The 16,810-nt window shown below is 35.4% G+C and overlaps 2 protein-coding genes across 16 annotated transcripts in view; both read right to left on the reverse strand.

Annotated features, from left to right (window-relative positions):
* Positions 1–3,503: 3,503 nt before the first annotated feature.
* LOC110670792 (ribosome biogenesis protein NOP53) overlaps positions 3,504–16,810 on the reverse strand; it is a 47,456-nt gene continuing 34,149 nt past the window's right edge. Inside the window, exons 3-8 of the mRNA XM_058133874.1 lie at positions 5,099–5,132; positions 4,966–4,991; positions 4,690–4,770; positions 4,478–4,594; positions 4,334–4,412; positions 3,504–4,151 (exon numbers count right to left, since the gene is read on the reverse strand). Coding sequence (XP_057989857.1) covers positions 4,129–4,151; positions 4,334–4,412; positions 4,478–4,594; positions 4,690–4,770; positions 4,966–4,991; positions 5,099–5,123 — 351 coding nt within the window. The 5' untranslated portion in view covers positions 5,124–5,132 and the 3' untranslated portion in view covers positions 3,504–4,128. The remainder of the gene's footprint in view (positions 4,152–4,333; positions 4,413–4,477; positions 4,595–4,689; positions 4,771–4,965; positions 4,992–5,098; positions 5,133–16,810) is intronic.
* On the reverse strand, positions 7,214–15,718 carry LOC110670788 (putative disease resistance protein RGA3). Of its 15 annotated transcripts, none has more exons than XM_058133867.1 (8): positions 15,036–15,718; positions 11,058–14,130; positions 10,790–10,857; positions 9,059–9,194; positions 8,820–8,898; positions 8,678–8,732; positions 8,213–8,317; positions 7,214–8,050 (listed from the first exon to the last, which is right to left on the reverse strand). In XM_058133867.1, the coding sequence occupies exons 1-3, from the start codon at positions 15,342–15,344 to the stop codon at positions 10,850–10,852; spliced, it is 3,390 nt and encodes a 1,129-aa protein (XP_057989850.1). In that variant the 5' UTR covers positions 15,345–15,718; the 3' UTR covers positions 7,214–8,050; positions 8,213–8,317; positions 8,678–8,732; positions 8,820–8,898; positions 9,059–9,194; positions 10,790–10,849. The 15 variants fall into 15 exon arrangements, with proteins under 15 accessions (XP_057989850.1, XP_057989849.1, XP_057989852.1 ...); XM_058133866.1 differs by having other exon boundaries at positions 8,213–8,326; XM_058133869.1 differs by lacking the exon at positions 8,820–8,898.

Below are 16,810 nucleotides of genomic sequence, written 5' to 3' on the forward strand. Positions count from 1 at the left end.
GCTGATTTTTCCTCTGAAGTTGCGGACAATTATATTTTGTATGGCCAGGCTCATGGCAATAATAACAAATGACTCCTCTTGAGTCCTGATTAGAACTAGCCTCTCCATTACGCTGATTACTTCTGTTGCCTGTAATTCCTCCTCTACTTCCTCTTCTATTACCCTGTTGTCCATTTGGATTACGGCTAATAAGAGCACTACTGGCAGGCTGTGAAGATTGGGTACTCTCTGTACGAAGGACCCGTGTGAACGTTTCATGCAAAGAGGAAATCTCAGAACTGGATAGAATCTGAGATTTAGCAGTTTCATACTCTGAAAGAAGGCCTGCAAGAAAACTCATAACAGCTAGTTGCTCCCGTTGGACCTGCTGAACTTTCACATCAGGACTAAAAGGCAACAATACATTAAGTTTCTCATATACCTATTTAAAATCCATAAAATAAGCCGTGAGAGACTTATCCTCTTTCTCAGCACGGTAGAATGCCTTACAAACATCATAAATACAGGAGATATTCCCTTTACCAGAATACAGAAAATCTAAGTAATCCATCAATTCCTTAACAAATTCACAGTGATTAATTAAACTAATTACCTCACTGTGAATCAAGTTCCGAAGCTGCAAAAACAACTGAGCATTCTCCCTTAGCCAAGTTTGTCTTGTATCATCAGTGGGTGGATCTTTAGTAAAGTGATCATCCTTATCAATGCTACGCAAATAGACCCTAACAGTCTTACTCCACTCCAGGTAATTCGAACCATTAAGTTTGTGTTCCGTGATCTTAGTCATCACTAGAATCACATCAGAAATAACATTCTTATTGTCTGCCATTTGTTGAGACAAAGAAAACTAACCGAAACGCTAATCCAAAGTGCTTATAGCAGCAAAATAACCCAAAATCACAAATAAAGCAAATACCAAAATAGGATCTGAGAGCCAAACCTCAGAAGTCCTTTAATGGTGTACTGGATCAGGCAACAGCACACAGTGGTGGAATAAGGGGGTTGAGGCAACATCGGCGATGTTGATCGGGGTCGAAACGGCCGGTCGGCTGCCAAGGTCTCTCCTGAACTGGGTGGTGAGAACAAATAGTCACCCTAGATTGATGACCTACTCTGATACCATGTAGAAAGAGATGATTCTCCTTAATCTCAATTAATCTGTACATGGGTATATATATACAATTGATTCCTATAACTGTGTTCTACTAATTAGGAAGAAATCCTAAATAAGAAATCCTAAATAGGAATACAGAATACAGAATATATAGAGAAATAATATAGTGATTGACTTTCCATAACACATCCAAACACTCTTCGATGACTAACTGAAGGTTTATTCCCAAACCATGCTTCGAATGGAGTTTTATCTTTTAAGGCTCTTGTAGGTAACAAATTCAGCAAATATACAGCAGTGTTAACTGCTTTAGCCCAAACTTCTTAGGCATATCTCTTGCCATTTCCATCACTGTTCTATTCTTTCTCTCACTCACCCCATTCTATTGAGGAGTATAACTGACAGTGAGCTGATGATGAATCTCAACTTCTTCATAAAACTTATCAAACCTCTCAGAAGTATATTCAGTTCCATTATCAGACCTTAAAGTCTTTATTTTACAATAAGATTGAGTCTCCACCATAGCTTTGAATTTCTGAAATACACCAAAAACTTCTAACTTCTGTTTCAAAAAGTAAACCTAGCAAATTTTAGAAAAATCATCAATGAAGAGAATGAAATATCTGCTTCCACTTAAGGATGGAGTATTCATGGGTCCACACATATCAGTGTGAATGAGTTGCAGCTTATGAGATGCTCTCCAAGCCATATTTGCTGGAAATGGCAATTTTTTTTGCTTCCTCAATTGACATACTTCACATACACCCTTACTATCACATACCATAGGCATATCTTTAACCAACTCCTTGCTTTGCATATATTTCAATGAAGAGTAATTAAAATGACCCATCCTTTTATGCCACAATGAGGAATCATCAGCATAACTAGGAAAGGCATGAATTTCAGTTTGCTTCCACTCAATAGGAAAGCTTTTACTCTTCATTTTGACAGTCAACAACTCACAACCAAACTGATCAAATATAGTGCAAAATATATTCTCAAAATGCAAAGCATAATTTTTTTCTAACATCTGAGCCACTTAACAAACTTTGACTTATTTTAGGCACATATAGAACATCATGAATTAATTTTGTACCTGAATTTGTTTATACTGCAACCACTCATTTTGCCTTTAGCTTCAACATATTCCCCACTTCCAATCTTCACTTTAGAAGAGTAGGTCTTGTCAAGTTCCTTGAAAATATCGACGTTTGAAGTCATGTGGTGTGTTCAACCACTATCTATCAACCAAGCATCTCCACTTGTATCAAAAGAGTAACAGGTTGTTGTAAAAAGTTTCTCCTCCTGCTATTCTTGTTCTTCAGTAAATTGAGTCTACTACTTATCTTTATTCTTGCATACTTTCTCAACATGGCCAAACTTTTTACAAGCTCTATATTGTATTCCAGGTCTAAACCAGTAGAATTTTTCTAAATGGTTTGTTTTCTTGAAATTTGGACATGGTGGGAACTTCCCATCTCTGTTTTTCTCCTTGTAGCTTTCATCTTTCTTGCTTTTAAATTTTCTTTCTCCACCAGATCTTTTCCCTTCTGAAGTAGCTTGAACCTTGCCTTTTTGTTTTGCCATTAAGGCTTCCTCAGATTTTTTTTCCATCCTCTCACTCCTTCTATGTTCTACTACTCATAGAGCATTCACTAGCTCAGCAAAGTGATCTAAAAAATATCTTTAGAGTCTTCAAGGGAAGAAATTTTTGGTTCAAATCTCTCGGGTAAGATTGCAAGAACTTTCTCTACTATTCTCTTATATGTTAACTCATCCCCAAGTAGTTTTATCTAATTTATGGTCTTCATAAGCCTATATGAGTATTCTTTTACTGATTCAAAATCTTTCATTCTAAGAACCTTAAAATCTCTTCTGAGATTCAAGATATGCATCTGCCTTGTTTTATCACTTTCGTGGAACTCCTCCTTGAGCTTAGCCCATGCCTCTTTAGCTGTTTCCCAAGCCATAATCCTTGTGAATATAACATCTGATACAGCTTGGTGCAAACAGAACAAAGCTTTATACTTCTTTGCACATTCCTCAAAGTGATGCTTTATTTGAGCTAACGTAGGATTAGCTCTCAATGGTGGTGGATCTCTCCCTATTTCCACTACCTCCCCTTAGATAGGCCTTCATTTTGATAGACCAGAAGACATAGTTTTCTCCTGTAAAAATAGGGGTTGAAGCTGATGAATAGCTACTAGAGGCCATGAACAACACTCAAGTGTTTATGGTTTTTTTGGTGAAGTTTCTCTTATTTGTTTTCTCTCACACTCCCTCTCTAAGATCTAAATGCTCTTATACCAATTGTAAGCATAAAGAATAAAGAAAATTAGTTAGGAATTGCAGGAGAACTCTCTTTTTTTTGCTGTAATATTCCATTAATTCAAAATATATAAGCATCAGTACATAAAATTAATTTTTACAAGAAAAGTCCCATACTTTACTGACTAAACCCATACATATCTGTTGAACTCAAATCAATCATACTAACCCCATACTTAAGTACATTACAAAACAATCATTAGTCAAAACTTAAAGAACAAGTGACAGCAAAGTGTCACTTTACGTCAACAGTTTTGATTAAAAAAAAAATCCATTAACAAATTAAATCTTGATAGTAACCAAAAAACAATATTTCAGCTAATTGATTTATATTTGTTTCTAGCCAATAAGGAAAGATGTCAAAAGACGACTGCATGCATACATGTGCTTTCCCAAGCGAAGGGACGAGTTTTTAGCTATTCTTGCTTAACAACTATATGCCTGTTATGTCTTTTATGGTTCTTCTCGTCTTCTTTAGCTATTTCCTTAAAAGTTATCTAGCAAGCGGCAACAGGGATGGAAACATACAATGGTAAGAACACTTTCTTCACTGAAATAAATCTCAATTGAGCAACAATCATCATCTAACAAATCAATTTCTTCTGAATGTTCCTCTTTCTTCTTGGCTTCTGCTTCTTTTTTCTCCTGTTCTTTGAGTCTGGCTCTCCCATTTAACTCAATTCTGGTCACCCTCTTTGTTTCAATAGACCTGCTTCATAACCATTCAAATAGAAAGAATTTAGATGATGCAATTATTTGAAAATACATTCAATTTATAAGCAGATAAAGGTATGGTTTAAAGAAAAGAATGAACAGAAAGTACACAAGCATATTTATTTAATAGTGATAACAAATAAAATCTTTGTTGTGATTGAGTAAATGAAGCTTAACCCTTTTTTTTTTTTGGTTGTGCAGCATCCTCATTCTCTATTAAATCCTCCTCATCATCATCCGCCTCAAGAAAGTACATCTAACACAATAGCAAATGTTGTAAGCTTAAGGAAAACAACTTAAATGTAAAAGCAAGCGACTCACATCTTCTTCATCAATTACTTTCTGCTCCCCTGGGACATTTAATGGAACTGGTTCAGGTCCCAACTCACTTTTATAGACTTTCTGCATTTCCTCTGCAACAGCTTGGGCCAATGAATCCTAAATTGAAGAATTTGCAGTAACAAGAACATAAAGAATTTAGATTTTGGAAAGAAAAGCAATACATGTGAGAATCTGAAATGTTAGGAAATTACCTGATGAGCTTCAAATGAAGGATTAAATGAGCATCCTGGAGGCTCAACTTCCACTGCTGGAATAACTGATGGTTTGAATACCTGTAAATGATCGGACATTCATAAGACTAAAGCAAACCTTGATTAAATATCTAAAAAGCAAAACAACATATCATAATGCCATGCCAAATTGAACATATGCTATGTGATTCTTTCAAATTTAAAGAAATATGCTCATATGCAATGTAGCAGTAAAACAACACGCTGGAATTTAGATTGTTAAAGCCAATGAAGTACCTTTCTAGTTTTCTTGTCACATTCACCTGGAACATTGTCAAAGGAATGATAAACACCTTGCCATCTCTAAACAACCAAACAAGCCAAACTAATAGAAATTATAAAGCTATACAAGCCAATAAAAATTCAATACCTTCATTTTCCCACAAGTCGACCATGCCAGAATCCTGGACAGGACAATCATTCTGAAACAATGCACAAAAAATTCTCAATCCCGAGCAATTTTCAAAGGAATTAATCACTATTCAGTATTCACAACATCCTCCAAAAATGATGGGTTCACACTGTTCCATTATGTGACTTTAATCAGACAAATAAAAATTTTATTTGTCATCACTAATAAACTTCAGTTCAAATGGTATTAGAGTCGCTCTTAGTATTACGCGGTCTCAAGTTTAAATTTCAAACGTAGATATATAAATATATATATATATATATACACACTTTTTACCTTTGGCTCGCTCAAAATTATCATCAAGAAGAAAGTTATCTAGCTTAACATCTCAGTGTATGATTTTGGTATCACCTAAAAGATACATATATAGTTAAAGTAGAGAAATTTGAAAGGAAATAGATTAATAACACTAAAAAAAAATGAAAAGAAAAAAGAAAATTGATCAAGCTTCAATGGCTAAAATGCTTAGTATTAGTGAATACTAAATTGATTACTTACAATGTTCATGTAGATATTCTAATCCTTTTACAGAACCTATAACAGTTTTCATTCTTTTTGACCAATCCAAAATCTCCTGCCGTCCTATAATGCCATTTCTCATTGGTAAGATCTTAATATATATCATATTTGTTAATCGAGTATATGGATATCAGAAGGCAGGAAAAATGACTCGCCATGTGATGCAGTTCTTGGTTCTAGATCACCATGTAAATGAGATCTTAAGGGACCGTCGGGTAAAAAGTCGAAAACAAGCAATATATTGGCTCCTTCAATGCAGCAGCCAAGCAGCTTAACAAGATTTCGGTGACGGACACTGCTAAGCACCATAATCTCATCCCCCAATCCTTTGCTCTGTTCCAGAAGATTTTTAAGTTTCTTAATAGCAACGATTTCACCATCTAGGGATCCCTTCTAGACTAGACCAAAACCCCCTTCGCCAAGGAGGTTGTTGTTGGAGAATTGACCAGTTGCCTGATCTGGTTGATGATAAGTATATTGTTTCGGTGTTGCCGGCGATTGGTGAGTTGCCATAGTACTGGTCGTTCCCAAGCGAAAAATCCCTCAAAAGTTGCACAGTTGCGGAGAGAGATGGAGGGATAGGGTAGTGTGGAGGTAATTTTCTTTGGTTTAATATCAGCAATCTTGTGTAGACTGCGTTGACATTGAACAGAGAGAACCAGTTATGAAGCCCGTTCATTTTTGGTTCCAATTTGGAAGTATTGCTGCGATGATGGTGGGTAGAAGCAGAACCGTAGAGGTGTTAAGAAAGAAAATTTTTAAAATACAGCTGTATGTAAAATGATTATATTATGATCGTGTGTCTCAGATAGATCTCATCATAATCAAAGATCATAGCGTATTCATTGTACATACAATGGTTGCAATTGAGAAGAATTAGTGCCAAACCACAAAAAGAAAAGAGATTCTCGTATTCAAGTTTGAAGAAGGGTTTGACTGATTTTTTTCAACCCTTCAATGGATCTCTGTTTCCTCTGTTTTTGTTCCTAACTAAATCTTTTGGGTAGGATTTAGGAAGCACTAAAATTTCATCACAAATTTGATGATTTATTAATGATCATATAATCATTAGATATATTAACACTTCCGTTACTTTTGATAAATCATCCCATTTATATCAGTGTTACCTTCGCAGGTTCATGGCTTTGATCCTTAACACACATAATGCGTATGGGCTAAAGCCATTTTAGTTTATAATTAGAAGGCCTTCATTTATCAATCAACGAAGAAGGGAAACTGATCAGGTCCAGTAATCACTTGCCCCCATCCGTATCTTAGATCAAGATATGATAACTAAGCTACCAGTTCTATCAGTGAATCACAGCATTTGCAGAATTCATATTTGCACTTGTCTGTTTCATTTCATTTTATTTCTTCAAATGATATAAAGAGAGTATTTGTTTAATAGTCTCATTTCATTTCATTTTCTTGTTTTTTTCTTCAGTCTGTGAAACAGAGTTCAGTCTCAATGTAGTACACCAAAGAAATCTGCCGTAATATGTATTTTACAACTCACGTTAATATGTAGGAAGTAACAAAGCAACGCGCATGATGCAATTCAATAATCAAGATTATCTTGCAATATATACAACTGCAACAAGGAAAGCTGCTTGTGTCCTATGGGCAAAGTCAGGCTCCATCTTCTGATGGTTCTAATTGCAAAGTGAGTTCAATTGTTCATTTGTTCAATCTTTAGTTGAAGGATGTTTTTAAACTGGAAGCTCAAAGCTCAAGTTGTACAAGCAAGAGTTGACACTAGTTTTTATATATATAAGCGAGAAATTTTATTGAAGAAAAGAAACATAGAGGAGGTGAGGAGAGCTGCCACCTAACCCATGCCAACAGGCATTCTCCAAAGAACCCGACCTAAAACGGCAAGCACCTCACTCCGAAAAGACCAAAGCAGAGAACATCATAAGACCAAAGCCAAAGAGGAGCCAACCAACCAAACTGAATACATAGTGGAACAAAAAAAAAAGTCTGAAGCCAAAACAATTCTAAAACAAGGCCACAAAATCAGACAGACGAGATTGACTCTGTTTGGCTAAAGAATCAGCAACTGTATTTGCTTGCGTCAATATATGGACAAAAACAACCTGGGTTAGAGAAGTGATTGCAGGAAGTAGAATTGAACAGAGAGGAGAGTTATCATTACTTCTGTCTGCTCTTATTGCATCTTCTAATGATTCCAGAAGGTGAGATTACTTGGTCCTCTAGTCAGTTTTAGCGGAAAAATGTTGTCAATTTCAGGAGAACTGAAGGCTCAAAGCTCAAGTTAGTGATGTGAACTTATCTCTATTTCAGTTCTTTCTTATTGCTCGGACTCAAAATTTAGCAAGCTTAATCCCTTTGTCTACTACTTGGGATAATGTTGACAGCACCAAAGACATTCTGAAGCACAACAACAAACAATTACTTGTGCAACCTCTTCAACGTAAATGTGCTTCATAATCAATGTCACAAATTCACCTCAGTTAATCAAAAGTAATTAGAGTTTACCAATGACTGAAATTCAAATATCTTAAGGTAAAATAAAACAAAATGTCTCATTACCTTTCTACCCGGTTGAACAATTTTTGTCTTTCCCAACCGTCTCAAATGAAAGCAGAAAATTCCAGAGAAAACATTGCAGCTGTGTATCTGAAATTATCTTGCATCCTACATTCTCTAACAAATCGTAAGATTATCAGAATTGCTCAAAATAGTAAGTTTTAACAAACAGTAACATATATTCTTTAATAATCCTAATCTTGCACACAAGCTAGAAGCTTAAAATTTCCTCATAAGTAATCCTAATCTCCTTCATTAAATTGAGTTATTATATTTTTTTATATTGCTTTGGCCATTACTCATTAGAGACTACTGGTTTTCAAATTCAAAATATTCAAAGCAATTGTTGAAAAGGGTTTTATATCATGGAATTACATTGAAGGCCTCCAGCTACATAAATGACCTCATGAAGTATCATGCAGCGGACCACCTTCCAACATTTTCGCTTTTCTGAAATTGCAAAGCTACCTTGTGATGAAAATCACCATAAGAGAAAGTGGAACTGGAGCCGCCAAATCTATTGCTGCAACAATAAACATGAAGTCATCTTTTACGTAGGACCCTTCAATTGACAGTAAAGACAATTTGGAACAGATATTAATAATAATACTGGTCAACTAGATCTTGAAGTGCATGAGGTCCACCAAGAACTTGCAAATGATTGAACCCTCACAAAATTAGGCGTTTTCCTGCAACAAATAGATCATAAGAAACTTCAACACTAACTTACAAGCCTCAAGATTTGTAAACTCTCTGCAACTTATGCGCATAAGTCAGTATGATCTTCTGCCCTATGCTATCCAAGAAAAACCAGAGAATCTAGACATAAAATCTACTTTCAATACTGACCCCAAGTGAAGACATGCTTGCTTGTCTTCTTTAATTGTGAATATTTATCTGTTCCATTGAAAACAAGTTAATGAAGCTGGCTGTTTTTCTTTCTTGGTGCCGTAAACTCGTTCTTACTGAAAATCTCCATTTGTATCTGCATCATTCCTATCATCTGTCTCAAGAAATCATATAATATTGTAAAGTCTTACTAAAGGTGGATAATAAGAAAATACAATTCATGTGTCTAGTTCTAAGTTAATCAAAGTGAGTATAAATATCATATCTTCATTTGATGGACTATATGCATTCGCTTTGCTAAAACTTGAGCCAGTCAAACATGGACTAAAAGGAATATAGAACACTTCACTTTCAGGAAGTACTGGTTTTAGAAAACATTGGATAGGAAAAAGAGCCTGCCATTGCCAGAAAAAGTAAATTACCCAATGAACAGCAAATGAAAGGTTAAATGAATATTTTGGGGCTTGTTGGAATAGCTGATGGTGTGGACATCAAATTATCAATGACTATATAATCATAAGGTCTGTTAATCCTCAATTGAACACTGGCTTTGCAAGTAATTGTTTTCGGAAATTGCAGCCATGCCTGCATCTAAATTTAGAAGGAATCATCTGCCATGCTGCTGTTGATGTAAATGTTACAAAAATGGAAGTTGGTAGAAATCATTCTTACTTAATGAACCTGTAGTTTAAAGTTTGTGAATTTTGAGTCGATACAAAAAAACATAAAGAGAATGTATCATAAAATTAAGGAAGATCCATAGCATATGAAAGGTAAGTCACACATATCAATGGAAATGAAAGATTCATCAAGTGCAGGAAATGGTAACATGTGAAAAGCAGAGTGATAGCCTAAGCAAGATGAGCAGGCAGTGAGGGCCAAGAAGAATTTTGTTAATTGTTGAGGTTAGAAGGTGCCAAGATAAACAGGCAATTAGGGATAAGTTTCAATGTGAGATAAATATCATTTACTTTAACAAATTATAAATGTATCTCCTCATTTTTTGGTGATATTTGGGAAAGAACTTTGAACATTTCAAAACGGTGATATAAACAGAAAACATTAAGATGCAGGAGGGACGTCATATGCTTATTTTTCACGGGGGCAAAAAAATTTACCCAATTATAGTAAATTAGGCTTTCAATTTTGCACCTACAAATGAAGAAATATGGTAAGAACAAAAGCTTGGAAGGTTATCCTTTATTAAAACTCTTCAATTATTGAGTTAATAATTTAGCTAAGGTCATGGCAAAACAAATTGTTTGGATTTGAAGGTAAGGTATGAGTGATGGTTTTTGTAAAGGAGGTAAGGTTTAGAGACCCTCACATTTTCAACCCCACAAAATGGTCGGTTGGGAAGTTTTTCTTACCTTACCTTCCATTTCCTTATCTTACCCTATCTTATATAAGCTTCCCCCACTTCATCCAAACACACCACAAAGCAAAAGAAAATTTCAAATTTAATCATTTGTCCACTTAACAACAGAGCTCTGCAATTTGTGGAGACTAAAATAAGATCTGAGGATTAGCAAAAATAATAATACCTGAGACCTTGCATAAATTAAACAAATTTCAAGTCGTTATATTTGCGTTAGAGCCATCAGTGAAGTCATTATTCACAAAAAAAAAAAAAAAAAAAAAAAAAGAGAAGAAGAAGAAGAAGAAGAAGAAGAAAAAGAAATAAAAAAAAAAATACTATTTGAGAAATGAAGATGAAAGGAATTGAAATACCTGAGTATTCCATATAAAGCTAGTGCAGTGTCCACGCCCAAAGAAAAGCAAAAATGGTAATTAATCCCCTGGAAAAGAAAACAAATAGGAATGGATCATTGAGGTAAAAGTGAGCAGAGAAGAAATGACAAATTAAGTAGGGAGAAACTTCAGAATTATTTTGGTGTGTAGTAAAATCAATCAACCTTTCTATTCAAATTTAACAAATTTCACGTTTTTGTTTAAATTACTTAGGAGGAGAAAGGAAATCAGATGATGGCTAACTTACCCATCCATATGTTTGGGATATGAGAAATCTTTGACCACTCAGAGCCACTTCCTTCGGCGCAATTATTCTTAAGAAGGGAACAACCTAGAATCCACAGATTCCTTAATTTGGGGAGGCGTTGCATGGCTGTAGCTGTAGGAAAATACTTCAAATTCTTACAACACCCAATTTCAAGAATTTGAAGGGACGAAAGGTTGCCCAACCACTCTGGGAAAGCTTCTAATCCATAGAAATACCATATAGACAATGAGTTTAGGGCAGTGAGGCGTTGAAGTTGATCTGGCAGAGACTTTATTCTATCTTTACAATCCCCATATATAGTTAAGGATTCAAGGGATGAGAGGTCTTGGATTGAATTCAGATAAGCGAAAGAATCCAACTCCTTCGAGAAATTGCCAATTCTTAATTCCCTTAATCGTGTGAGGCCTCCTAATATTGTCTCTGGAAAGCAACTCAACATTTCACAGTCTCTTATTTCTAAAAGACGAAGAGAATGCAATTCTCCTAAATATTCAGGAACAGATGTTAGGCCGTGGCAGTAACTTATCACCAATGATTCCAGAGAAGTGAAGGATTTCAGTCCACTTGGAAGACAAATTAATTTATGACACCGTCTAATTGTAATGCTTTTAAGAGAGGGGAAGGAGTGTACTTGCAGTTCTTCAAATAAGTAAATCAATTCTTCACAACTTACGATTTCCAATGTGACAAGCGATGAACTATCACTTAATGGAATTTTTGCCAACAAGGGACAATGCACAATGTTCAATTTTTCAAGGCAAGAAAATACAGATGTTTCGCCTCCTTCATCTACTGCTGGTGCCTTCCATTCAACTAAACTCTTCATGTAACTGAAGTCTAATTTTTTTAATGCTGGAAACGATTTCCCTCCATTGCTTGTGCTTCCACTGTCAATGCCATAGAATTCATTCCCTATACATCTTATGTTAGGCATTCCTTCTATTATGAGCGTTTTAAGACGAGGAAGATGTCCAAGCCTTGGGAGTTCTTCACAGCATCTACAATTGCTCAATTTAAGCTCCACCAACTTATCGAATACTGTAAAAGAATCGCCTTCACTAGAAATTTTCATCATATACAGCCACAGCGGGAACTTTTCACCCATGTAACTTTCTACCTTTATTCTCTCTATGTTTGGGTGAGGCTCAAGACCTTCCAACACTTGCTCATCATTACTGTTACTTTCTCTTCCATCACTCCAATCAAATTTAAGGGCTTTTAATTTCTTTTTCCCCTGTAGATTTGACTTCTTGGCTTCTTCTTTGTCTCTCACCTCCTCAAGATGAGTTATTTTCAACTTGCCACCTAGTTGATTTAAGCATTCTAATTCTTGAATGCTGCCTCCCCTATCTGGACCCACGACAAATAGTGATAGTGTTTGGAGACAAGTTAACTGCCCCACCTTAGATGGCATATGGTCATCATTATCAAATTCAATGTGACTCAAGCTGATCAGATTGCATATTTTATTTCCAGGAACCTCCTTAAGTGATTCGCAGCAAAGGAATCTCAATGTTTGCAAATTATAGAGCTGGGCGATGGATTCAGGCAACACTTCGATGTCAGTCCATGAGACGTCAAGAAATCTCAAATGTTTCAACTTACCAACCGAAGATGGCAAGTTTTTGATACCATAAAGAAGTAGGGCCCGCAAGCTTTTCAGCTTCCGAGAATTATCAAGCTCAAAACCATCTATGAATAAACTACGCAACTTCTTACAACCACCTGTTGGAAATGCCGCTAAAATGGATGCCTTTCGCCTATCTACGTGTGCACGACGAATGCATGATATGTCATCAGCAGCAGAACAATTTTCCAAAGTCAATGTCTCAGAATTTGAAAGTGACAATGCAAGGTCATGCACAAGATCATGCATCTTGCACCATCTAACATTCTCATATTTGTCCCTTTCAGCATCTTGGAAAAAGGAATTCTGAAGTAAGGCATTAAAGTACTTGTTGCCCTCATCTTCATTGCATCCTACAAGACCTTCAGCCATCCACAACCGAATTAATTGTTCTTTTTCAATCAGAGCATCTTTCGGGAAAACTGAACAATATGTGAAACATGACTTCAGATATGAAGGCAAGTGATCAAAACTGAGCTTCAATATAGACTCAACATTATCTTTTCTACCGTCTGATGCATTCAAAACATCATTGCTTCCAATTGACAACCAGTCTTCCTTATCCATTTTGAAGCCCATTGTCCCACCTAAAACTTTTGCAGCTAATGGAACTCCTCCACATTTTTTGGCAATCTCCCTTCCAATGCCCTCCAAGTCTGTGGGGATTGATGTTCTTCCACTTCCAATCAGTGCCCTTTCCTTCATAATGGACCAGCATGCATCATGACATAACCCACCCAGTTTATACCTGTAATGAGTAGAAGTCTCCACTATTGATGCCACTTCCTCCGTACGAGTTGTGACAAGAATAGCATTTCCATTGTTTCTAATAATTCTTATCAAACAAGTTTTCAACTCATTCCACCTCTCAGATTCATTATTCCAAACATCATCAAGAACCAGTAGGAACTTTTTGCCTTCCAACGCCTTTGTAAGATGTCCAAGTATTGCATCTATGTTGGTAACTCCACCCATACTTCCATCAAGAGTTTGCAGCATTTCCCCTAAAATTCTTCCGTAATCAAAGTGATCAGAGACACAGACCCATATTTTAAGATCAAAAAGCTTTTTTCCTTCTATTGCTTCTTGACACACCAGTTTAGCTAACGTTGTCTTTCCCAGACCGCCCATCCCCACTATGGGAACAACGGTAAGAACTTGGTCACAGGAGCAACTCAGCAAGTTCACAATCTTAGAGACATCAGCTTCCCTCCCCATAACTGGGTTGTCAAGGACTGAGTTTGTCAGCCGATCCAAGTTCATTTGAGGCTGTCTTGATATAATCTGAAGTCCAAAACCCATAGCATCATTCTTAATCTTATTCAACGATTCATTTATATTCTTAACTTTGTGGGCCATTTTGAAATGAAGTGCTGCCTTTTTAACACAACGAGTGCCTTTGGAGAATGAAAAACAGTTTCGTATCTGCAACAACCCAATCTGTGAGCTTTAGTGAAATATATTAAATTGTTCTCTTATTAAACTTTAAATAGTTATTTTATACAAGCATATAAAATATTCATTCTTAAGAAATGTTTTGAATTAAATAATAATATTATTGATTAAGTTCAAATTTTAATTTTTGTGATTGATATTTCTAGAATTTCTAAACTTTTGGAAATTAATATGATGTTTGAGTTAAGAAGCAATATGAATATGTTAGCATGCTTGAATTTTCATATCAAGCTTGATTAATAATAATTGTATTGTATTGTTATTTTAAATCTTTTTGCAAATTAAAAAGGGTATTATAAGGCATATGCATTTTCAAATTATCAACTTAATTTAGTAGTAAATATTAGATATTAGCTACTTATATGATTAATACTCAGAAATATTGATATGTTTATTTATAAATCTACAAATGCATTAGATATTAATGCTTGATAGAAACACATGGATATGTATTATTTGGACAGATAATATATAGGATGGAAAATTATATATATGTATAGATTGGATTCTGGTGTGTGGATTATGTGTGTAAATGGGAGGCCCAAGTTAGGTTTTTTAAATAAATGAACTGCCTCGTTTGTGTGCCCATTAAAGGCTATGGTTCTATTATGATATTATTGATTGCCTTTAACAGGGGGAAATGTCTATTTTCTAAGGGAGATAGCTGTTGAATTTTTGGTAATTTTCTAAGAGCCACATGGATCTGATATTCTATGTGGAGTACAGAAGTAGCCTTTGAGTGCGGTTCAAAATATATATAACAATTTTGTGTTATATATACGTTATATAATAGCAAAGAAAAGGCTGGTTTGAATGATAGGTATATTAATCATATATGATTCCTAGCATTGAGTGGGAGTTAGGTGTGACAGTACCTCTGTTCCTGATTGGTCTTGCCTTTGCATCTCAACCTTTCGTCGAAGATTCTCATAGGCCAACTCATCAAAGGCATCCTCGGCCTCATAAGCTACTTCTTTGAGCTTCTTCAGCCAGAGCCTGACATGCTCCTTTCTGGTTTGCTGCTCCTCTGCATCTTGAAGCACACCACTAATCATGGTGAGGGAATCTTGAAGGTCTTTCAGGTCGTCCTTGAGATTCCAAGCACCGATGATTTCATCGGTGATGAGCGAAGCTACCCTGGACAAAGTTGCATCCACCACGAAACTGAGGATCATTTCAGCCATGGTCTCCTTCTCGCAAAGATGAAAGAAATGGGTTGAAGCAAAAGTTGAAAGCAGAAGATGATTGCAGCAATATTTATGGGTGAAATCAAAGTCTTTGACTAAATTATAAAAAAAATTTAATGATTGATGGTTCTAAATTTAATATTAGGAAATGAGTTAAAGTCAGCGCACTTGAAAGCGAGGTTAGTATTTTTCTATTGAGAAACTATTTCTTAATCTTCTATGCAGTCAATTGCAACATCACAGCTACCCATATTTTTCAGGTTTTGTTAGTATTCTTAGGAGTAGTTGTCGCTCGTTTCTTTTTCTTTCCCATGTAAACAATTACCGACAGACTAAACAATTGCTAAAAATAATACAAATCAAAATATTATATTTAATGAGTCACCTTAAAACGCATTTTTTGTTTCTTAAATTTTAGCTAATTATTAAATACACTGTGAGCGTTAAAAAATAGTGTTCCCTCTTTCCCACTCTCCCAGAGAAGTGAGCCCCTCCTATAACATACAGAGTAGATCCCACATGATGTATATGCATGAGTACACCTAATAATTTCTCTTAAAATTTAACTTTGTCATCTATTAAGTCACTGTCACTGCAAGTTCCTCAAAATTATCATAAGGGCAAAATTGGGATGTCATTTTTTTCCAAACCAAAATTACAAGAAGAAGAGAAATTGGTACATTGTCACTGGCAAAAGACAATATCAGAAACTTGCAAACTTGCAAGTTGAGGAGTTAACCTGCCCTGCTATCCACTGCAACAAGTTTTGGATATAATTTTGCACAGTATCCTATGTGTAGTCAATTGCGACATTCACCACTACCCATATTTCTTCTGGTTTTGTCAGTATTCTTATGTGCAGTTGTTGTTCGTTTCTTTTTCTTTCCCATGTGAACAACTACCGACAAACTAAACAATTGCCGGCCATGCTATTAAAACACTCATTCAATTCAAATCAAAGATTAGATTCAAATTATTAGATTATATAAAACTAATACAAATCAAAATATTTATATTTATTGAGTGGCTGTAAAACTCGTTTTTTGTTTCTTAAATTTTAACTTTGTCGTCCATTGAATCACTGTCATTTCAAGTTGAGGAGTTAACCAGTCTTGCTATCAACTGCAGCAAGTTTTGGATATAATTTTGCACAGTATCCTACAATGAGGCTACAAGGATGAAACCTGTTATGATATTGGGTGAGAATCTTGGTGTCACCAACCATCTTAGTAGCTTTCATCCGCATCTTAATCATTATATGATAACTAAGCAACCAATTCTATCAGTGCATTACAACATCTGCAGAATTCATCTTTGTATTTGTTTGTTCCTTTTCATTTTATTTCTTCAAATGACATAAACAGAGTATTTACTCATTTCATTTCATTTCCTTGTTTTTTCTTCGGTCTGTGAAACAAAGTTCAGTCTCAAAGTAGTACACCAAAGAAATCTGATGTAATATG

Source organism: Hevea brasiliensis, chromosome 14 (genome assembly GCF_030052815.1).
Source record: "Hevea brasiliensis isolate MT/VB/25A 57/8 chromosome 14, ASM3005281v1, whole genome shotgun sequence".
NCBI lineage: Eukaryota > Viridiplantae > Streptophyta > Magnoliopsida > Malpighiales > Euphorbiaceae > Hevea > Hevea brasiliensis.